Below are 23,982 nucleotides of genomic sequence, written 5' to 3'. Positions count from 1 at the left end.
TACTTTTTCCAACAAAGAAGTTGAATGTTGGATCAATTTGCTCAATGAAAAAATGTAAAAGTGTTATTTGTTTAATCATGTTCACTTGATCTATTATTAGAACTTAGATGAAGATCTATCATATTTTAGGCCAAATGTATGCAGAAATACAGAAAATCCTGAAGGGTTCACAAACTTTCTCTCTTTAAGCTAGCGTCCCACCTGGCCAACTTCCAGTGAAATTGCAGAGCGCCAAATTCAAAAACAGAAATACTCATTATAAAAATTCATAAAACATACAAGTGTTACACATCGGTTTAAAGATTAACTTCTTGTTAATCCAACCACGGTGTCAGATTTCAAAAATACTTTATGGCGAGAGCATACCATGCGATTATCTGAGAACAGCGCCCAGCAGACAAATCATTATAAACAGTTACCAGCCAAGTAGAGGAGTTACACAAGTCAGAAATAGAGATAAAATGAATCACTTACCTTTGATGATCTTCATATGGTTGCACTCACAAGACTCCCATTTACTCAATAAATGTAGGTTTTGTTCGATAAAGTTTGATAAACCTCCGTTTTGTTTGCATGTTTTGTTCAGTAATACACAGGCTCAAAAGCAGTCACAATAGGCAGACGAAAAATCCAAATAGTATCCATAAAGTTCGTAGAACCATTTCAAACAATGTTTATAATTAATCCTCAAGTTGTTTTTAGTCATAATAATCCATAATATTTCAACCGGACAATAACGTTGTCAATATAAAAGGTAAACAAGAAAGGCGCGCTCTCTGTCCACTCATTCAGAGTGGTCATACTCCCTCATTTTTCAGAATACAAGCCTGAAACAATTTCTAAATACTGTTGATATCTAGTGGAAGCCATTGGAAGTGCAATTTGAGTCCTAAGTCAATGGATACTGTAATGGCATTCAATAGAATACTACAAACATAAAAAAATCTGTTCTGTTATACTCACAGAGATCATTTAAAAAAAATTAAATGTAATTTTACCCCTTTTTCTCCCCAATTTCGTGGTATCCAATTGTTTAGTAGCTACTATCTTGTCTCATTGCTACAACTCCCGTACGGGCTCGGGAGAGACGAAGGCTGAAAGTCATGCGTCCTCTGATACACAACCCAACCAAGCCGCACTGCTTCTTAACACAGCTCCATCCAACCCGGAAGCCAGCCGCACCAATGTGTCGGAGGAAACACCGTGCACCTGGCAACCTTGGTTAGCGCGCACTGTGCCCGGCCCGCCACAGGAGTCGCTGGTGCGCGATAAGACAAGGATTTCCCTACCGGCCAAACCCTCCCTAACCCGGACGACGCTAGGCCAATTGTACATCGCCCCACAGACCTCCCGGTCGTGGCCGGTTACGACAGAGCCTGGGTGCGAACCCAGAGTCTCTGGTGGCACAGCTGGCACTGCAGTACAGCGCCCTTAATCACTGCGCCACCGACATTATTTTAACAGTTTTGGAAACTTTAGAGTGTTTTCTATCCAAATCTATTATATGCATATCCTAGCTTCTTGGCCTGAGTAGCAGGCAGTTTACTTTGGGCACGCTTTTCATCTGGAAGGGAAAATAGTGCCCCCTACCCTAGTGTTAACATAGCATAGAATAACATAATGTAACATAGCTTAACATAATGTAACATAACATAACACAGCACAGCAACAGAACAGTGCTATTACTTACCCTCTGGCCAGCGAAGAGTATTTGTACATAAGGGTCCACAAGGTCCTTGTTCTCCCCAATGAAAGCCTTCTTGACATTAGCCATAATGCTGGTGTTCATCTTGGGAAGGCCCTCAGCTCTGTAGATCTTCACATAGTAGCGAGCCCACTGACGCTCCGCGGGAACCCCCTCAGGTAACAGGAGGTTACTGAAACCACAGAATTAAAGACAAACACTTGTAACACATTGCATTGTATCTCTATGACTAAAACAGCAATAGAAAGTAATCAAGAATTGTGAGATAGGAGAGCTTTCACAGGAACTCTAGAGCTTGGTCTATTGCTGCTTTTATTGCTACAGCATTACGACTACAGTTTTACTACTACAGTATTATTACTACATTATTACTACTACAGTTTTACTACTACAGTATTACTTATACGTTATTACTACTACAGCATTGCTACCGCAGTATTATTACTGCAGTATCACCGATAAATTATTACTACTATGGTATTATTACTACATTATTACCACTACATTATTACTACCACAGTATTGTTGCTACAGTATTACTAATGCAGTATTATTACTACAGTATTATTACTGCAGTAGTAGTACCACATTATTACTACAGTATTACTACTGAAGTATTATTACTACAGTATCACTGGTAAATTATTACTACTACAGTATTACTACTACAGTATTATTACTGCATTATTACCGATCAATTATCACTACTACAGTATTATTACTACATTATTACTACCGCAGTATTACTCCTGCTGTATTATTACTACAGTATTACTGATAAATTATTACTACTACAGTATTATTATTACAGTATTACTGATAAATTATTACTACTACAGTATTATTACTGATAAGTTATTACTACTACAGTATTATTACTACATTATTACTAAACTATTATTACTGCACTATTATTACTAAATTACTACTACAGTATTACTACTACATTATTACTACTACACTAATATCCCCAATAATATGTTGGTTGTTTACCCTTCTACGTCATCTTCATCGGTTTCGGTGGCCTTGTGTGGAGTCTTGATGTTGTCTCCTTTCCCCACGACGGCAATGTCACATTTAATGTAACCTTTGCACCCGGCAGTGATGTCATCAGGGTCAGAGAGAAGGGCCCATTTGTGGAAAAACTGGTGTTCTATTAATAATACAAATAAGCGACATTCATATGTGAGGTATACTGATCAGTACCAGAGTCATAGTGTAGTATAGACAGAGTATAGACATAGGTCACTAGTAGCTACTATGTTTCCAACTATTTCTCCCTGACCTGGATGCGAGTAGACGGTGCCTACATCCAGTTTGAAAGAGCCAACCAGAGTCCCACTACGCAGGAGGTTCTTGGAGTGGATTACCTGAGGGATGGATGAGCAAAGTGAAGATTGCAATGTGCATCATTAATATGTGACCTGAGTTGAATATTATGAATTACTGTATAAATGATGGACACAGTCGAGGCTATATACAGGGGGTACCAGTACAGAGTGAATGTGCGGTGGCACTGGCTAGTCGAGGTAATTGAAGAAATATCTACATGTAGGTAGAGTTAAAGTGACTATGCATAGATAATAAACAGAGAGTAACAGCAGCGTAAAAGAGGGGTCTGGGTAGTCTTGGGGATAGAGGCTGTTAAGAAGCCTCTTGGACCTAGAGAGAGAACAGTCTATGACTAGGGTGGCTGGAGTCTTTGACAATTTTTAGGGCCTTCCTCTGACACCGCCTGCTATAGAGGTCCTGGATGGCGGGAGGCTTGGCCCCAGTGATGTACTGGGCCGTACGCACTACCCTTCATAGTGCTTTGTGGTCGGAGGCTGAGCAGTAGCCATACCAGGCAGTGATGAAACCAGTCAGGATGCTCACGATGGTGTACCCATGCAAAATCTTTTCAGTCTCCTGAGGGGGAATAGGCTTTGTCGTGCCCTCTTCACAACTGTCTTAGTGTGTTTGGACCATGATAGTTTGTTAGTGATGTGGACACCAAGGAACTTAAAGATCTCAACCTGTTCCACTACAGCCCCGTCGATGAGAATGGGGGCGTGCTCAGTCCTCCCTTTCCTATAGTCCACAATCATCTCATTTGTCTTGATCACGTTGAGGGAGAGGTTGTTGTCCTGGCATCACACTGCCAGGTCTCTGACCTCCTCTCTATAGGCTGGCTCATCGTTGTCGGTGATCAGGCCTACCACTATTGTGTCTTTGTCAAACTTGATGATGGTGTTCTAGTCATGCTTGGCCATGCAGTCATGAGTGAACAGGGAGTATAGGAGGGGACTGAGCATGCACCCCTGAGGGGCCCCCGTGTTGAGGATTGTTCCCTACCCTTACCACCTGGGGGCAGCCCGTCAGGAAGTCCATGATCTAGTTGCAGAGGGAGGTGTTTAGTCCCAGGGTCCTTAGCTTAGTGATGAGCTTTGAGAGCACTATGGTGTTGAATGCTGAGCTGTAGTCAATGAATAGCATTATCACATAGGTGTTCCTTTTGTCCAGGTGGGAAAGGGCAGTGTTGAGTGCAATAGAGATTGCATCAACTGTGGATCTGTTGGGGCGGTATGCAAATTGGAATGGGTCTAGGGTTTCTGGAATAATGATGTTGATGTGAGCCACGACCAGCCTTTCAAAGCACTTCATGGCTACAGACGTAAGACCTACGGGTCGGTAGTCACTTAGGTAGGTTACCTTAGTGTTCTTAGGTACAGGGACTATGGTGGTCTATTTGAAACATGTTGTTATTACAGACTCAGTAAGGGACAGGTTGAAAATGTCAGCGAAGACACTTGCCAGTTGGTCAGTGCATGCTCAGGGTACACGTCCTGGTAATCCGTCTGGCCCTGCGGGCTTGTGAATGTTGACCTGTTTAAAGGTCTTACTCACATTGGCTACGTAGAGAGTGATCACACAGTCATCCAGAACAGCTGATGCTCTCATGCATGCTTCAGTGTTACTTGCTTCGAAGCGAGCATAGAAGTAATTTAGCTTGTCTGGTAGGCTTGTGTCACTGGGCAGCTCGCGACTGCCCAGTGACAAAGTGCTTCCCTTTGTACTCTGTAATATTGGAGTTTGCAAGCCCTGCCACATCCGACGAGCGTCGGAGTCGGTGTAGTACTATTCAATCTTAGTCCTGTATTGACACTTTTCCTGTTTGATGGTTCGTCGGAGGGCAGAGCGGGATTTCTTATAAGCTCATAAGAGTCTCACTCCTTGAAAGCGTTAGCTCTACCCTTTAGCTCAGTGCAGATGTTGCCTGTAATCCATGGCTTCTGGTTGGGGTATGTACGTACAGTCACTGTGGGGACGACATCATCGATGCACTTATTGATGAAGCCAGTGACTGATGTACATCGGAAGAATCCCGGAACGTATTCCAGTGTGTGCTGACAAAACAGTCCTGTTGCTTAGCATCTGCTTCATCTGACCACTTTCTTATTCAATTCAAATCAAATCATTGCTCATTGCTCTCCGTTCATTTAGATAGGGATGGTAATTATTTCAGAACTGTTAGTTTGTATTGTGGTAAAGCTACTCACCGACAACTTCAGGATCTTGTCAAACATAACATCAGGTGGGACGTGGAAGTCAAAGACAAAATACTAAAAGAGAAATGTGACGTAAAATAAATGTATCAGTGTCATGAAGTTTTCTGTTAAAATGTGTAACTTTATTGAAATTATACATGAAGCTTTACTGATGACCATACATGTAATTACAACGCTTTGGACCTTGTTATCATCATCATCATCATTCTCCTCATCAACCTCCTCCTCCTTATCATCAAACTCATCATTCCAGGGCAGATTGGTTACCTCATTGTAGTATGGGCAGTTTGTCGACTCCTTCATCTGAGTGTACTTCTTATCGTCTCCGATCTCCACACAGACCACTGGATCCATGTTCAGCCCTACTAGCTGCCTGGCCTCTATGACGGTAACACTAACCTGGTAAAATAGGGTTATCATGTATAAACACTCTTTATTATAGCAATTTTTTTAGATGCTAATTATTCCTTGATTCATTGAACATATATTTAAATTTACTTGGAAATCCATTGGTCTCCCGGCACTAGGTTCCATCTTAATGTCTGGTTTTGATCTAATGTTATAGACATGTTAGAAACATGTTTCAGTGTGATTAAATCAATGCAGACTTACATTTCAGAATTCTGCAAACTACAAGATACTACATTGTAAACAATGTAATTGAATCATTAGTCTTCAATCCAAAACTCAGAGTTTGCTTCTATGTTATCTAACTCTATAGAATTGTATGTTATGTGTAAAATGAATGGCAAACCACAAGCAACATAAAACTGTGCTCTGTGCTTACCTCTTGTTGGAGACATTAGTGGTGACGGCTGTGACTGAGGCCAGGGAGATGGTGTCGGGGTCAGGGCCCCCTCCCCCTCCCATCCCTCCCATGAAGTCCAGGTCCTCTGTCTCCAAGATGGCTGCCTCATCGCCTGGACAATCACAGTCAAGGAGGCCACACCTGTCAGAACAGCCTGACAGGATGACGATAGCTAAGCTTGACAACCACCCTTTTAGGTTGTTTCTGTCACTTTTTGTATTGTTTTTATTTTTGTTTGAATTTAAGTTTAATGTTACTATTTACAATTTATCATAGGATATGTTAAACATTTTCATCTATACTTTTCCCTTTTTTTTCTTTTTTTCAGCGAGTATCAGAGAGTGATTAGGACCAAAGCTTGTATGAAAGCATTTGGTGTAGCTCCATTATTATTACAAGAAACAATTGGGGTGGGTGGTGGTGGTGGTGTGTGTGTGTGTGTGTGTGTGTGTGTGTGTGTGTGTGTGTGTGTGTGTGTGTGTGTGTATATGTGTGTGTATATGTGTGTGTATATGTGTGTTTTTATGTGTATGTGTGTGTGTATGTGTGTGTGCGTATGTGTGTGTCTGTGTGTGTATATGTGTGTGTGTGTATGTGTGTGTCTGTGTGTGTGTGTGTATATATGTGTGTTTGTGTGTGTGTGTGTGTGTATGTGTGTGTGTTGTAGTATACTGTACCTCTTCCTCCTTTTCCGTGGTCTGACTTATGGCTACGTGATTTCTTCATGATTCAAAAGAGTCCTTTTCTAGCTCTGTGAACTAAATAGAATTCAGGTAATTTTGTGGGAGGTCCTTGATTGTGACATAGACCACGTTTTTTAATTAATAAATCAACAAATACTGCACTGTGGATTTGATTGATTTGAGCTTTTAGGATCCCTATATAGTGCACTACTTTTGACCAAGACCCAAGTGCAATATGTAGGGAATAGGGTGCCATTTCAGTCACACATCAGTCTCCTCTTATGGCACAGTATAACAGTCAGTGGATGCATCACAAATGGCAACCAATTTCCTATATAGTGCACTACTTTTGACCAGAGCCCTATGGGTGAATAGGGTGCCGTTTGAGACTAAACCAGTGTATTTCTTAAGGCGGGTAGCCTAGTTTCCACTCTACCACCACACCCTCTTCTGGCTCTGATGAGGAGTTTAAATAATTTGTCCCCCCCCCTCACCTCTCACCCAGCTACACACACACATAATGAAAAAGTGAAAACATGTTTTTAGAAATGTTTTCAAATGTATTGAAAATGAAATACAGAAATAGCTGATTTACATAAGTATTCACACCCCATGTGTCAATCAATAACATGTTAGAATCACCTTTGGCAGCAATGAAAGCTGTGGGTCTTTCTGGGTAGGTCTCTAAGAGTTTTGCACACCTGGACTTTTTTGAAACAATTGTATTTTTCAAGCTCAGTCAAGTTTGTTGATGATCATTGCTAGGACAGCCATTTTCAAGTCTTGTCATAGATTTTCCGATTTAAGTAAAAACTCTAACTAGGCGACTCAGGAACATTCAATGCCGTCTTGGTAAGGAACTCAAGTGTATATTTGTCCTTGTGTTTTAGGCTATTGCTGAAAGGTGAATTTGTCTCCCAGTGTCTGATGGAAGGTAGACTGAACCAGGTTTTCTTCTGGAACTTTGCCTGTGCTTAGCTCTATTCTGTTTCTTTTTATACGGCAGGGTAGCCTGGGGCGGCAGGGTAGCCTGATGGTTAGAGTGTTGGACTAGTAACCGGAAGATTGCAAGTTCAGTTCCCCGAGCTGACAAGGTACAAATCTGTCGTTCTGCCCCTGAACAGGCAGTTAACCCACTGTTCCTAGGCCATCATGAAAATAAGAATTTGTTCTTAACTGACTTGCCTAGTTAAATAAAGATACAAAATAAATACAAAACAAATCCCTAGTCCTTGCCAATGTACAATAATAATTATTGTGAGTTTTATTTCCCACAAAGCATAGGAAATGTATCCCTGGTTTATTGTATATATATGTGTTATTATATAACATAATGGAGCCACCCATTTGCTTTGCCACATTTTTTGCATATGTACTTTAGTGCCTTATTACAAACAGGATGCATGTTTTGAAATATTTGTATTCTGTACATGCTTATTTCTTTTCACTCTGTCGTTTAGGTTAGTATTATGGAGTATCTACAATGTTGTTGATCCATACTCAGTTTTCTCCTATTACAGCCTTTAAACTTAAGTAAAAATACTTTAGAATAATAATTTCATAAATGGATATTGGATATTCAATGTCTGCTTGTTTTGTGTATAGGCCAATTTAACATTCAGACTGTAACACAACAGAATGTGTAAAAAGTCAGGAGGCATGAATACTTTCTGAAGGCACTGTACATCAATAAACCAGGGATACATTTCCTATGCTTTGTGGGAAATAAAACTCACAATAATTATTATTGTACATCAAACACCTTTAAAGGCATGTATATTGTAATGTAAGATTTGAATGGTAAATGATGAATCCAACAGATCTCTTCGCAATGGGCTTTTCTCTCTGGTGTATACTGTAGCTGGCTTTTCTTTGTAAAATATATTTGTTATAATATTGGGGTAGCTTTCAGGATCTATAATAGCAAACTTAACGAACTGCAAGTAACCTAAAAAAGTATTACAAAAGAAACACATACAGTAGGATTTGGGTGGAATTATTTCATGATTGATTTCATGACAGATCTCTATTCAGTTTGCGTTGACCTGTTTTCTGGTGATCTACATCAATTTACATATTTTGTTTCAGGGATTCTTTATTGCATGGTCTCAGTAGGGCTATGGTCAATTGCTTTATTCAGAACAGGGATGGTCAACTGGCGGTTCGCGTTTTTTTAGGCCCGCGGATCAATTCCCCCACCCCTAGAAAAATGTATCAACTCAACTTACTGTTGAGAGTTAGAAGAGTACAATACACAAGGTTATGAACTTTGGTTCTGCTGCAGCAGTTTTTCTCTTGTTATGTCACTCACTGACAGTCACTCAGTTAGCCCATGTCAGCTAAAACATTTTAGATTGGTAAATTAGTTTAGCAAGTCAACTAACTTGTAGTAATCATGGTCAAGTTACTGAACAGGGGGCCCCCATTAATATATTTTTTTAGACACACTCACTCAGATATCACATTAAAAACGGCAAACATTTATTTTCACCCCATGGCTCGTGATATTTTGTGATTATTGCTTAATTTTGCGGGGGGGGGGGGGGGGGGGGGGGGTGTATTGCTAGGTATTACTGCACTGTTGGAGCTAGAAACACAAGCGTTTCACTGCACCTGCAATAGCATCTGCAAATCTGTGTACGCCACCAATAAACTTTGATTTAATTCAGCAAAATGAGTAGAATGACATGAAATGTGTTCTAAAGTTGCTAAACTATGTTCTCTACACCCCATATCAAAATGTGTAGAATTATAGCATACTTGTTTAAAAACGGCCCTGCTATGTTCTCTACGTCACATGTCAAAATGTGTAGAATTGCAGCATACTTGTTTAAAAGCTGCTAAACTATGTTCTCTACACCCCATATCAAAATGTGTAGAATTATAGCATACTTGTTTAAAAACGGCCCTGCTATGTTCTCTACGCCCCATGTCAAAATGTGTAGAATTGCAGCATACTTGTTTAAAAGCTGCTAAACTATATTCTCTACGCCTCATGTCAAAATGTGTAGAATTGCAGGAAATTAACGCAATTTTTTCCCCCTCTCCACTGTCAAGAGGGGGCCTGCAAAAATAAGTGTGTGTGTGTGTGTGTGGGGGGGGGGGGGTAAGCTGATGCTTTAAATTAAGCTGTGACTATGTTATACACAACAGCATTGCTATCCATGAATTCTATCGGAAAATGTATATAATGATGTTCATACATACCATACAAGAAAAGGGCACAGTCTCCTGTTCTTCAAACCAACTCCCAACGGTTCCTGGTGAAAGAAACAAACCAAACTCTGAGGGCAACAAAATAGTTATCCTATATAGCCATTATAAATATTTACACTGCAGAAACAGAAATGTCACAAAAGTGAAGTTGAGCTAAAAAGAACATGGTTTGTCCAGGGCAGGAGTTGGGCTGGAGTGATGTGATATGTCAATGAATAGTGTATGAATGTTGAACCCGAGACAGACAGGTAACTACAACTAAATAGGTTGGTGAGAGAGAGAGACCTCATCGCAAACGGAGTGTGCCAAGCCAGACAAGCCAACCAGACTTGTTCTACCAAGTTACTGCAACTTTTTTAGAAGACATTAAAGTTCAGATATGCAAACACATACAGCACATTCAAGGAATCCAAGGTGTCTAGTAATGTAAGAAATTATGGTAATGCCATGTGTCTGACTCAGACTTCTCAATTCAATTGACATTGGAAAAGGAACTAAAAGTAGCTTTGGGAATTGTGACTAAATGTGGGTTGGCCGAAAAGGTATGAACAGAATTAGGCTATTTCTTTGTAGGCAAACAAAGACATGCGCTAATATGTGTGAGGCCATGTGTGTGCGTATGTACGGGACAACAGGAAGCTAATCAATACATTTCAATCGATTTTCGTTCTAACAAACAAAAAGTCAGAGCTTCTCAATGTTGCAGGAAGAAGAAGGATCTACCTTAATCATTCATGGGGTGCTGCTCTGGTGGGGAGCCCAGCTCAGTGTACATTTCTTGGTAGACATCTTCTGTTATTGCGTTTATCTGAGTTTAAACATTGCTTTTAACTTTCAAGGTTTCTGACTACATGTTTCAAGTGATCTATCACACATTTCCAAGGAGGAATGTGGTGGGAAAACTACCTACATCGTACCACATGATCTAACAAGGACTTGTTATGTAAATGACCGAGCTCTTCTTCCACAATAAATCAAATAGGCATTGAGCAAAAAGCATTGATTACGGTTGTATTACTCAGTTAAAACACACTTTAGCAGCTAGTGTTCAATACAAGTTCCACTGAAAACTAAAGTACATCTCACCAGCTCATCAATAACACATGCACTCTGTAAGCCATGAGTCTAACGTCTAACGTTGCCTGTATCCAATGAAACAAGTCTGTCAATTATTTAGGCTTTGGTTCCAGCCAGTGTTGCATGTGTCATCCTCATTATGTGAAGGTATCGCCTACATCAAGAGAAAATACATGGATTCAGGTTTGCATACAAAGAATGCATCTACAATACATGTGTAATGCGAGTCATAACGATTTGGAACTGGTCTCCCTTTCAACTGAAAGCTACAGTACCAAAGATTTGTTGTATAATATTGAGTGTTACTGTATAAACAGTAGTACAACACTGTCTTATGTTGCTCACACTACGTTATTATTAGGTGGGTATCATTAAAATACTTTTACCATAGCCTTTTCTATCCAGTTGCTTTACCTAAGCTTAGTGTGTGCAGACCAGACTGTGCGCACATTCCGTCTAGCTCTTTGAAAGAGAAACTAATTCTGCCAAGCTCTTCAGAGGATTCTAATGGAGAACAATAACAAACAGATGGTGTGTGACTGTGTGATACCCACGTTAACATCAACACGCAAGTCCTCGTTGAGAGACTGGGCCTTTAATTACATGATTTAGTACCAGGCCTCGGACTGAGGGCCGAGAAGATTTGAAATGTAGTCTCTTATTGCGTCCCAATTGGCACCTTATTCTCTATATAGTGCACTATGGGATGCCATTTGGGACGGGCCCTCTCTCTCCTGCATGGCCAGTAACAGCGTGACCACCCAAGCAGATTACTGACCTACCTGTAACTTATTCTCTAATGTGTGGTTAAGGAGGACACCAGGAGACATTCTGGTCTGCAGGAGTTGACACTGAAGGCTCATGATGCCAGCCAGCTCCTCTGACGTGGGGTTTTGTCCTCTTCATGCTCGTCTTTCTTGCACTTCTCTGAAGAATGTGAATGAAATGATTTCCATCACTGTGTGAATAAACGTTATCCACCACAGAGTCTATATGAACACAGACATAGACAGGGTGGATTTAATGGTTTAAATACATTGGTCTGTACTTTGGTCAGTGGTTAATTTAATGAAATAGAAATATAGATATAGTTATACGGCATGTCAAAGCTTTCATTTCAAATACCGTAATTGGCTCAAAATGACATTGTATTTTCATATCATATCACTATGTGTATTACTGTGTTAGAGCAGGGACGAGTAGTATTTACGGTTACGTTACATCAATGAATATGCATGAGGTTGCAACTGAGCCCTCACAAACGACACCTTTCGCAATGCTGTCTAGGGTGACTACAGAATGACTTGATACCAACCATGCAATCTTATCCATGTTAGCCCACGCTGTCCAAAGCCCTTTCATGTCTGTGAGACAGACGGGTGATGGCTGGCGATATGTTTGTGCTCCAGTGGCTTTGTAGGTATGCCATCTGATGACTGGGGTGTAATGTGTCATCCTGTCGTTCTGACAGTCTCCTGGGGATTTTAACCTGGCGTATTAAAGGCAGAGAGAGAGAGGCAGAAGCATTGTCAATAGGAGTGCATGTTTTCTACCTGGCTTGGAGAGGGATAGAGAGAGACAAGGTCTATTGTCATAGGACTTTATGTTTTCATGTTAATACCTGGTGTTAGTAAGGGTGACATGACTTTACTCATTATCATATTCACAGTGTGATGACTGGTGAGACTCTTCGGAAGCTAGCGTGTGGTCCATATCAGGCCTAGTAATACCACAGATAAAAGTTACCAGTACCTTTGCTAATACCAATACACTGGTAACATGAGGGAACATGATGTTCCTTTAACAACTTTGAGGGAAATTAATACAAATCGATTCTACATTTTGCCTCTCGAGCTGCGAAACAATTACCGGTGTATTGGTATTAACAAAGGTACTGGTAACTTTTATCTGTGGTATTACTAGGCCTGATATGGACCACACGCTAGCTTCCGAAGAGTCTCACCAGTCATCACACTGTGAATATGATAATGAGTAAAGTGATGTCATCTGTACTCGACTGTTGAACTACAGCCTACATTAAATGCACATTATACTGTTACATTATCGCTAGCACAGTCACCACAGAATTTACTGTACCACAGCAGCAGATGTCCCTGGCCGAGTCTGAACGGTCTGACCAATAACAACGAAGGAAGGGCAGAACATAGCGCTAGAAGTGAGTTGGCTAGTTTTGCCATAGATGGTAGGGGGGGTTTCACCATGTAGCAAGGGGAATGGCGTCGCTTGAATGAGATGTATGTTAGGGAAAGTACAATAAGGAGACGTATACTTTCAATACAGAGGAGGAATTAAGGGAAAAAGACAGTCAGAGGAGGTCGAATAGAGAGAGGGAGGAAGAGGGTGAGCTTGAATGAGTTAAGAATGGCGGGAAAAGGGGAGATGGTTTGTTAAAGAAGAATGGTAGAAATTGTAAGCAGAGTGAGCTGTACAGCGAATCGAAGACAGGAGGAGAAATGGAAGTGAGTGAGGGCGAATTATCGGAGGTGGTTGGTGTGATGAAGTTCTCGGAGCCTGAGGCTTGCACAGAGGGTCAGGATAAAGATGAGTCTGTGACGGTAGAAGTGACAATTTTGGAAAAAGTGTGGATTCAGGGTGGGTGGAAACAGAATTGGGTGCTGTGGAATCGGTGAAGGTAACCAGAAGTTGTGATGTGATAATTGTTTGTGTTTCCGCTGGTCAGAGGGAGCAGGCGCTCCGCTTCAAACGAATAGGGACAAGAGGTGTGAATTATTTTGCTTTCAAGAAAAGGTTGCCATTGAAAGGAGTGACTACTGGGGTAGCGGTAAATGTGAAAGTTGACCAACTGAAGGGGAAGATTCCCGGTGTTTGTGATAGTCGTCATTTGGTGAGATGCAGACAGGGTGGCGTGAGTGGTGAAACAGAAGAGTCTTTGTCTGTTCTTTTGAGTTTTGATGTTAAGTCATTTCCCGACAAAGTGATCCTAAATTATCCCGTATGAGCTTTTGTGCCGAATACATTAAGTTGTTACAGGTGTCAAGCTTATGGGCATGTGGCAGCAGTGTGTAGGAGGGAGGTTCCTAGATGTGAGACGTGTGCAGAATGGCATGATACAAAGGAATGTGTAGCATTGGGGAAATGTGTTAATTGTAGGTGTGCCCATGGTGCTGGGGATCAGAAATGTCCAGTGGGAGAGAGGCAGGTTGAGATTTACAGGGTTAGAGTAGTGCAGAAGTTATCGTATGCTGAGGCAGTGAAGAAAGTAGAGGAAGATGGGTCAAGGGGGAGGGATCCTGAGAGGAGTGGTGTGACTAGTAGAGCTGTGCCAGTACAGAGGGATAGGGCAACAAGTGATATATGCTTCAGTAAGATTGGATTTTTAGTGTTTATAGCAATGGTTATCAACTGTACTGCAGGGATTTAACGTAAGTTGCAAAAAATGTAGGTTGTGCTGGCAGCTGTAGAGAAGTATTTGGGTGTTCGAGACTTGACGTCAGAAGAGTTACAGGGTGTGTTGAGTGGTGGTGTCTCGTCCTTTCAGGCTGTTGGCCTGAGGTAGATAGATTTAAATAGTGGAGTAGTGTGGTGGGTTTTTAATGAGTGTAGATAGTAGGGTATTTGTTCATTTATTTCCTTGTTTTTATTTATTAAAACCTGCTTGGGCTAGTCGTCCTGCTAGGGGGACAACTTCCGGTGAAACTGGAGGGCACGCAATTCAAATAAATAATCATAAAAATGTTGGATATTAAACATTTAGGTACAAATAAGAGTCTTATATCGGCAGAAAGCTTAAATTATTGATAATCTAACTAAACGATTTACAGTAGCTATTACAGTGAAAACATGCCATGCGATTGTTTGAGGACAGTGCCCCACATCAAAATATTTTTCCACCGGCACAGGTTTCATACATTCACAAATAACAATTAAATATTCACTTACTTTTTGAAAATCCTCCTCTGGTTTGTCATCCAAAGGGTCATATAACATGTAGTGTCATTTTGTTAGATAAAATCCTTCTTTATATCCAAAAAAGTATGTTTAATTGGCGCCATCGATTTGAGTAATCCACTCATTCAACATGCAGAGAAAGGAATCCGAAAATCTACCCCTAAACTTTGTTTCAACAAGTCAAAATAAGTTTCTATCTACTCCTCAGATACCCTAAAATGTAATCAAATTATAATATTTCTTACGGAAAGAAGTATGTTCAATAGGAAACCGATTTTAGCAGGTGCGTCCTGTCTTCGTGGCGCGCAAACACACATTTCCAAGACTGTCCCTGTCCTAAAACTGATATTTCTCATTTGTTTTTGAAGTTACAAGTCTGAAACCTTGAACATAGACTGCTGACACCCGGTGGAAGCCATAGGAATCCAGGGAGCTAATTATCAATATGACATTTTACTTGCCTTTCTAAGAGGGTGGTCTCTCTCAAAAAATAACATCTGGTTGGTTTTTCTTTGGATTTTCTCCTACCATATCTATTGTGTTATATTCTCCCAAATGATTTGAACATTTCTACAAAATGCTAAGTGTTTTCTTTCCAATGGCACCAATTATATGCATATCCTGGCTTCAGGGCATGAGCAACAGGCAGTTTACTTTGGGCACGTCATTCAGGCAGAAATGGAGAAAAAGGGGGCCTAGCCCTAAGAGCAAAGTATACGGGAGTTCTACTCCAGTCTAATAGGTGGCGGTAATGCAACATTTATTAGATGTCAACTACCGTTAAACCTCCTCGAAAATGAAAATGAAAAAGAAGACGTCCCTAGCCTCGGACACGCGCACAATCCCACAAGTTGTTGTGACGCTTTCACTCCTCGTGCACGTGCGTTTCCTTTCCTGTCTTTCATCACTTTGCGGCGACAACATGGAGCCAGAAACCTAAGTCTCTAAAAAATATACCAAGATAGACAACTAAACTGTTAATGCATAATTTGCCTAACTGACCAAGTTCACCTTTCAAGCTTACAGGTGAGTGTATTACCAGATATTAGGTACAGTAGCTGAGCTTGCTCAACCAGCTAGTTAGCAAGAAGCTACCTAGCTCTGTTCCAGGGCGTTACGTGCGGCTTGAGCTTTCTTCAACACGCTGCATATAATCCGTTTTTGATAAATGACTGTCTTCAATATACTCTCGTTACTCGCCAAAGTAAAGCTGCAATTTATCCGAAACATTAACTACTTTGTTTACAGCAAAATTAGCTCTGGTCCATGTGCATGCGTCGTAGTGCAGATCAGACGCATGCGCATAGACCAGAGCTAGAAGCTACCGACCTAGCAATATTGAAGTGAAATGAGCTCGTTTACCAACACTAGTATGTAGTTAACTAGCTATATTATACAATATTTCCCTATATTTAATAAATATCTGCTAACTACTAGCTATTATGTGGGCTAGCGGACGTTACGTTTACCTAACCAGCCAGCTAGCTAACGTTAGGCCAGCTAGCAACATTTTAGAGAGCTAACTAGGTCGCTAGCTAGAAGCTGCTAGTGCTACAACACTTAATTATAAATAACGCTAGCTAACTAAACTATATAATGATCAAGCTCTGATTTATATATAATTTCAAGGTATCCCCAAGGCCAGAATGACCGAGGAACCTTTACCTAAAAAGGTGAGTTCAAGAAGTAACGTTGCCCAGGCTACATTAATCTTTCTCAAGCTGGCTTTTGCCTCAAGTGAAGACCAGAGTCAAAAGTCTCAGTATTAATACTGATCTATTATCCCATTTTCCTATCAAGGTTCGCCTCAGTGAAGGTGATCTGAAGACTTTGACCAGAGAGGAGCTCTGTGAAAGGTATTGCTATAAATTAGCTATCTTTGCTAGTGTGCAAGTCTGCAAGGTAACTTTTCTTCATATGCACCTTTTATGAATAGTTTAATATTCTTTCAGGTGGAAGCAGGAGGATGCTTATGTGCAGATACTTGAGACAAAATACTCTGAATTGAATTGTAAGTAACGCTGGACTCTTAAATGTTAACATGCATTAATGCCCATTGAACAAATAGTCTCTTCAAAGGTCTGCAAAAGCAACTGAAATGTATCCTGTTTTGACTCCGCAGCAAATGATGTGATGGGCCTGAGGGAGTCTGAGGAGAAACTGAAGCAGCAGCAACAAGAGGCTGCCAGGAGAGAGAACATCCTTGTTATGAGGTTGGCCACAAAGGAGCAGGAGATGCAAGAATGCACAGTGAGTATGGTCATGTGGTGTTCTGTGTCTGAAGTCCATTGGTTTGAGTTTTCCAAACCCTGTGTGAAAATGTGAAAATTGTCACAAATCAAGACACAACAGTTGGTAAGTAACGTATGTCAGGGACATATTGTAATGGGGAAACTTGATTTACTGTACCTACTGTTGATCTTTTTTGGGACCTGAGTGCTCTGGTTACACATGGTTGACAAATGTATTATTTTCACCTCTTTTCAGACCCAGATCCAGTACCTGAAGCAAGCCCAGCAACCCAATGTGGCCCAGCTGAGATCTACCATGGTGGACCCTGCGGTCTACTTGTTTTTCTTTAAGATGAAGAGCGAACTGGAAGAGAACAAAGACAAATTGGAGCAAGCCCAAAATGAACTAAGTGCCTGGAAATTTACACCTGATAGGTAAACCAAACCAAAATAACCCTCGATCCTCCAGCCAAAGACTGTGCCAGCCAGACAACTGACTCTCTTCTGCAAGAATGCAAAATGGAGGGAAAGGAAGGCAGGAAAATGCAATACGCTCAAACATGACTGTGACTTTTTAAAAAGGAAAGAGAGACAGATCAGATCAGCCCCACTACTCCTCCTGCATATGTCATAAACTCTTTGTCAGGTGAACTGGTTTCAGCTCTGAGTGACCCTGTTAAGGGGCTTGAAGGAATCGGGACTGCTCAGAAGAGATGGTCACTGACACTCAACCTCCAAACCCTCTCCCGCTAGGAACATTGCTATACTTTGTTTGGTTTGATCTGAACATTTCAGTTTGAATGGCTTAGGCCTAGATCACACAACTTGTCTCCTTACTTAGTACATGCTTTCTCCAATAAATGTTAACTTAAACTAACGTTACCCCATTCCACATAGAGTATTGATATTGATTTAAATTAAAGAGTTGAAAATGGAGGAACTTGCACAAGGCCCAGTCCAGAGACTGTTAAACACTAAAGACATTTGTTATAGTGATCCTGGGCTTGCTTCAAGGAGTCATCTTGAACACCTTTTTCAGTAATATGAACGATACCCAGGTATGACTGTTTCATTTTATTAATCGCTCAATAATCCAAACTTTTTCTGTTCAGTTGAATTGTGCAATGTTTTGACAGCACTGTTAAAAGCAGGCCTGTGTTACCAAGGTCTAGTTCAGATGTATGTGTTTTAAATGATTTCACTGAAATGTTGAACTTTTTTGGGGCAATTAACTAGTTCATGCAGCAGTGTAAGCATTTGGTAAGTCAAATGGGCAATATGTATATTGTATTATATGATATAGGATCAAATTGCCTTGAATCTTGGTTGCCATCACGCTAATGCAGATGGTACATGTTTGCTGTATGAGTTGGAATCTTAAATAACCCACAATGATATATTTGAGGGACTTAGCATTAGGGCTGCTTGGACTGTCTTTTGTTGTCATGTATAGTTAGTTGTATGTATAGTCCATCATGTTGACGTTAACCCCTGTTTCCTCTGCAGCCAGACCGGAAAGAAGTTGATGGCTAAGTGCAGGATGTTGATCCAAGAGAACCAGGAGCTGGGCAGACAGATCTCTCAGGGTCGTATTGCCCAGCTGGAGGCAGAGCTGGCCCTGCAGAAGAAGTACAGCGAGGAGCTCAAGAGCAGCCAGGATGGTGAGTACTGTAGTCTCTCTATATCCTTAGCTATTTCACTATTTCTGTGTGGTACACAGGGCTCTAAATTAAAATAAATCATTGGTAGCACTGGTGCTCCTATCTTTGAAAAGTTAGGAGCACCACCACAGCAAATTTTAGGAGCAAGAGAAAAATCAGTTTTAGTCGATTGAGATATAGCCTTTATGAATCCTTACTTTTAAAGCACTTTTCCTTTCTTTCTGTTCCACCAACTGTTTGCAAATACTGGTAAAGTTACCAGGTTGTTAGTAGGGCTGCGCCAAAAAAAATGATTTTCAACCAAATGTTGTGTTTTGGCTTGCGATATAGAGCAAAACATCTGGGTGAACTGTTGGAATCATAGAAATAGAATGATCTATTCTAATTCTGTGGTTGGTGTTTGGCATTACAACAAATAAAAACAATTAAAAGCCAGATAGGAGTTAAAACCTGTCTGGGAACGGAACCCCGTTCCGCTAGCGGAACCCCTCGCCAACAGCCAATGAAATTGCAGGGTGCCAAATTCAATCAACAGAAATCTCAGAAATCAAATTTCTCAAACATACAAGTATTAGGCACCATTTTAAAGATACAATTCTCGTTGATCCAGCCACCGTGTCTGATTTCAAAAAGGCTTTACAGCGAAAGCACCACAAACTATTATGTTAGGTCACCACCAAGTCACAGAAATACACAGCCATTTTTCCAGCCAAAGAGTTGTCACAAAAGCAGAAATATAGATAAAATTCGTCACTAACCTTTGATGATCTTCATCAGATGACACTCATAGGACTTTGATGTTACACAATACATGTATGTTTTGTTCGATAAAGTGAATATTTATATCCAAAAATCTCATTTTACATTGGCGTGTTATGTTCAGTAGTTCCAAAACATGCGGTGATTTTGCAGAGAGCCACATCAATTCACAGAAATACTCATAATAAACATTGATAATAGATACAACTATTATACATGGAACTTTAGATAAACTTCTCCTTAATGCAACCGCTGTGTCAGATTTCAAAAAAACTTTACGGAAAAAGCATAATCTTAGTACGGAGCTCAGACGACAAATCAAGCCAAACAGATATCCACCATGTTGGAGTCAACATTAGTCAGAAATAGCATTATAAATATTCACTTACCTTTGATGATCTTCATCAGAATGCACTCCCAGGAATCCCAGTTCCACAATAAATGTTTGATTTGTTCGACAAAGTTCATCATTTATGTCCAATTATCTCCTTTTGTTAGGGCGTTTGGTAAGCAAATCAGAACGCGCGTGCAAGTCCAGCGGAAAGGTCGGACGAAAATTCCAAAAAGTTATATTACTGGTCGTAGAAACATATCAAACGATGTATAGAATCAATCTTTAGGATGTTTCTATCATAAATCTTCAATAATGTCCCAACCTGAGAATTCCATTGTCTGTAGAAAAGCAATGGAACGAGAGGTAACTTTCTCATGACCGTGCGTCACGAGCTCGTGGCTGCTGGCAGACCTCTGACTCATTCCCCTCTCATTCAGCCCCCTTCACAGTAGAAGCATCAAACAATGTTCTAAAGACGGCTGACATCTAGTGGAAGCCTTAGGAAGTGCAACATAACCAATATCCCACTGAGTTGAAAAACGGCCAACCTCAGATTTCCCACTTCCTGGTTGGATTTTTTTCTCTGGTTTTTGCCTGTCATATGAGTTCTGTTATACTCACAGACATCATTCAAACGGTTTTAGAAACTGCAGAGTGTTTTCTATCCAATACTACTAATAATATGCATATATTAGCATCTGGGACTGAGTAGGAGGCAGTTTACTCTGGGCACGCTTTTCATCCAAAAGTGAAAATGCTGTCCCCTAGCCCAAACAGGTTAAGACGGTGTAGGAACCAAATTGTTTGTCAGTGTTTCCCAGGGGATCACATTTGAGTAGATGTTGCATTTAGAGTAGCCTATCTGATTCAGAACATGCCATTGAACAAACAACAAGCTGATCTATACCACCACTGGTAGCAGCCTGCATTAGAGTTAATGTTTTCTTTGCCCTAGCTAGTGCATTTAGCTAAATGGCATTTAGTTAGCCAGTTAGAAATTATCACAGGGCTCTAACTTTTTATACACACTTTTTATCAGTTGATTGCATCAGCACATGATTGGGTTGCACCAATTCTTCACCACTGCGCGCGATATTGACCTGCATTCCATCCAGAACCAGGCTAATAATGACTAGCCATCTTTTAAATTAGCATGCCCCTGCAGGGCTTGGCATTCAGGTTCATTTGCAAGTGGCACACCTGCAATGAAAAGAGTACTGGTCTGGGAAAGCAGATAATGCATGTATCATTTACATTTTATCTTTAATTTGTTGGCTGAGCAAGTAGCCTACAACCTACCCTCAATCCACAAATAATTACATTTGAACTTGACTATCATATTTACATTAATTGTTTGTAAGGGGAAAAAAAATCTTTGCACAATCTCAAAGGGTGTTTTTGTTAACGATTTTACACCTCTTTTTACACATCTTTTGGTAAATTCCGTTCTCCTGGATGTATTTTTCCAGGTTTGAGTTTTCACTCACAAAAGCCCTTGTTAATAGAACCTATTTTGTTTTGTAGTTTTTCTAACTCCACAACAATGCTTAAACCATATCAGGAGACCACTTTTGAGGTCTGGTGACAATGAAGTGAAAATAAAAACATTTGCAGGGTGTAGTTGTCCGTTAATTCAATTGTGTGCCTAGCAAGAGACCATTGTTTGGCTAGCAGTGTTTTTGTACTATACAAGGCCATATGTGATGGCAGAGTTTGCAAAACAAATGCCCTGTGATTGATCCATATCATCATGATTTCGTTCTGCCAGGTAGGCCTACTTTGCAGTCAACAGTTAGATTACCATCGTTTTCGGCACATGCCAGCATCTTTATACTAACTCGCAAATAAAAAATAATTAACTAACTCACAAAATAATAATAAAATAAAGAACCTGATGATTCCTATTTAGAAGCAATGTGAAAAGCAGCATTATTCTTGTTTTGGAAGAATATGTTGAGTGCATGAATTGACAACATGCTGAGAAAACAAACAGCACCGAGGAACTGTGTGCTGCCTGCTTTCGAGGCAGAGGGTGGGGCTTGGTGTGTGTGTGTGGCCTGGGAACTGGGAGCAAGCAGCCGTGGGAGGCAGCCTGTCTTGTTTGAACAGTGTAGAGAAGAGTGTTGCGGCAAATTATTGTTACGCATTGAATTTTAAAAAATAGGATTTACATTTAGTCGCACTGGTTTTCCCAAAATATAAGTCCAGGTTGCACTTTAGAGCCCTGGTGGTACATATTTGATTAATATGTTATTCAATACATTATACAGCTGCCTTGATATGTTGTGGCGCTGTCAGTCTTCCATGCTAATGTAATTTACTGTCATTCTTCCATGCTAATATAATTTACTGTCATTCTTCCATGCTAATATAATTGAGCCACTTTGTACATCACTTTGGATAAAAGAGTCTGCTGTCAGTGAATGCATACATTTTTTTATATGGGTAATTGGGTATGTGTGCACTGCTGTAGTCTGTCTCTCTGGTCTCCACACAGAGTTGAACGACTTCATCATCCAGCTGGATGAAGAGGTGGAGGGCATGCAGAGCACCATCCTGGTCCTCCAGCAGCAGCTCCGGGAGACCCGCCAGCAGCTAACCCTGAGAGAGAGTTCTGTTCCTGGGTCGGCCCCCCTGGACCACCACCCAGAGTCAGAGGCTGGCTTTAGCAAAGACTGCGAGGCAGGATTGGTCAAGGCCAACGGACCAGGCAACACCAGCCCCTTTGATAGGACAGAAACAGCTCCCGGCCCCTCCCCTTTCACAGAGGCAGAGACAGGCATCAATACGGAGCAGGATCAGGAGTCCCTACCGTCTCCATCTCCCTCCACCACAGGCACAGACTCCAAGCTCTGTAGCCACTTTAGGACCATAACGAACCAGCTTAGCGAGGGCTATGAGACTGTAGACTCCCCCACAGGTAGTGATACCTCCGTCACACAACACTTTATAGAGACAAACTCAAACCAGGACCCTCAGGAGGACAGGATAGTGGCACGGACTAGTTCTAGCAAAGGCGACAGGACTGTGGGCTCATGCTCTACCCAGAATGGGTTGAATGTTACAGGGTAGGGTCTCAGATATTAATGGCTGGTTTCCCGGACACAGAGTAAGGCTATTCGTGGATTAAACTCTCAATGGATAGAAATCATGCCTCAGAATACTGGTGTAGGTTACTGATGAAATGTTATGTATGCCCCATCTAGAGAGAAGGTTCACCAGTACTTGTTGAATGTGATAGACATTCATCCAGATTTTTTTTATTAGTACATCGTCTGTTTGTGCACGTGTGATGTGTTATGATAACAAGGCGAAGTCAGACTTGTACTTGTTTTAAGTGTAACAAGTTGTAATGTGCTGAATACTTTCGTTTTTAACTTGATTATGATTTCCCGTTTATTGTGAAAAACTAATGTTTACAAAAATATGACATCCTGAATTTGTAGATGTTCGTTCCAGACTGAAGTACAATAAAGATTGTTTTTAATGTAATGAGCATCTCACTTTGTATGAATAATCAGTTGCAGATTGTCATTAGGTGAAGTGTCCAGATGGACTAAGATAAATTGATAATTCAATAGTTTGATTCCTTTCCCTATGTCCTTTCCTCCATGACTGATCATGCAGGACATGAGAAGAGATCTTATCCAGTCCCTTCATCAGAGACTAAGAAAGGAAAACAATGCAGAGTATTGAGAAATCCCCCTAGATGGAAGGAGGCTTAAAGCTAAGCTACTCTCCTAGAGGCTCAAATGTAAACTCAGGCCATCTCTAGTCCCTCGCTGCCAGTCATTACACTCACTATATTCTTCTCTAGAATGGTTTGATTAAGGGTCGAGGCTTGCCCACCTCCAGCCAACTGGGAAAGACTTCCATCTAGTGGTTGATGATGATGCTGACTCACCCATGCTTGAGTGAAGCATTGTGGGATTGCAAGGTATAAATATCCTTCCATCCCTTGCCTCAGATTCATAATGAGAACAGTGGAGTGCAACAGGGCGAGTTAATGTCCATGTCTCAAATGGCGCCC

The 23,982-nt window shown here is 40.9% G+C and overlaps 2 protein-coding genes across 2 annotated transcripts in view; one reads left to right on the top strand and one right to left on the bottom strand.

The window, feature by feature from the left end:
• The window catches only part of LOC139374189 (otoferlin-like), a 37,469-nt gene extending 30,658 nt beyond the window's left edge, over positions 1–6,811 (bottom strand). Inside the window, exons 1-8 of the mRNA XM_071115205.1 lie at positions 6,739–6,811; positions 6,041–6,173; positions 5,752–5,806; positions 5,521–5,652; positions 5,245–5,307; positions 2,991–3,075; positions 2,699–2,858; positions 1,691–1,877 (exon numbers count right to left, since the gene is read on the bottom strand). Of these exons, the coding sequence (XP_070971306.1) occupies positions 1,691–1,877; positions 2,699–2,858; positions 2,991–3,075; positions 5,245–5,307; positions 5,521–5,652; positions 5,752–5,806; positions 6,041–6,173; positions 6,739–6,787 (864 nt within the window). The 5' untranslated portion in view covers positions 6,788–6,811. The remainder of the gene's footprint in view (positions 1–1,690; positions 1,878–2,698; positions 2,859–2,990; positions 3,076–5,244; positions 5,308–5,520; positions 5,653–5,751; positions 5,807–6,040; positions 6,174–6,738) is intronic.
• A 9,013-nt stretch (positions 6,812–15,824) lies between these two features.
• LOC139374985 (pre-mRNA-splicing regulator WTAP-like) lies at positions 15,825–23,444 on the top strand. Its single transcript, XM_071116291.1, has 8 exons — positions 15,825–15,993; positions 16,597–16,640; positions 16,768–16,823; positions 16,920–16,978; positions 17,090–17,217; positions 17,455–17,633; positions 18,705–18,859; positions 22,450–23,444. The coding sequence occupies exons 2-8, from the start codon at positions 16,614–16,616 to the stop codon at positions 23,022–23,024; spliced, it is 1,179 nt and encodes a 392-aa protein (XP_070972392.1). The 5' UTR covers positions 15,825–15,993; positions 16,597–16,613; the 3' UTR covers positions 23,025–23,444.
• The last annotated feature ends 538 nt before the right edge of the window (positions 23,445–23,982 follow it).

Source organism: Oncorhynchus clarkii, chromosome 19, assembly GCF_045791955.1.
Source record: "Oncorhynchus clarkii lewisi isolate Uvic-CL-2024 chromosome 19, UVic_Ocla_1.0, whole genome shotgun sequence".
Lineage (NCBI taxonomy): Eukaryota > Metazoa > Chordata > Actinopteri > Salmoniformes > Salmonidae > Oncorhynchus > Oncorhynchus clarkii.
This window is presented reverse-complemented; position numbering and strand designations above follow the sequence as displayed.

Coding starts and splice junctions, on each gene's coding strand:
- LOC139374985 (XM_071116291.1), top strand. CDS start 16,614: ATGACCGAGGAACCTTTACCTAAAAAG. Junction 16,979..17,089: donor AAAATACTCTGAATTGAATT/GTAAGTAACGCT, acceptor TTGACTCCGCAG/CAAATGATGTGATGGGCCTG. Junction 18,860..22,449: donor GCTCAAGAGCAGCCAGGATG/GTGAGTACTGTA, acceptor GTCTCCACACAG/AGTTGAACGACTTCATCATC.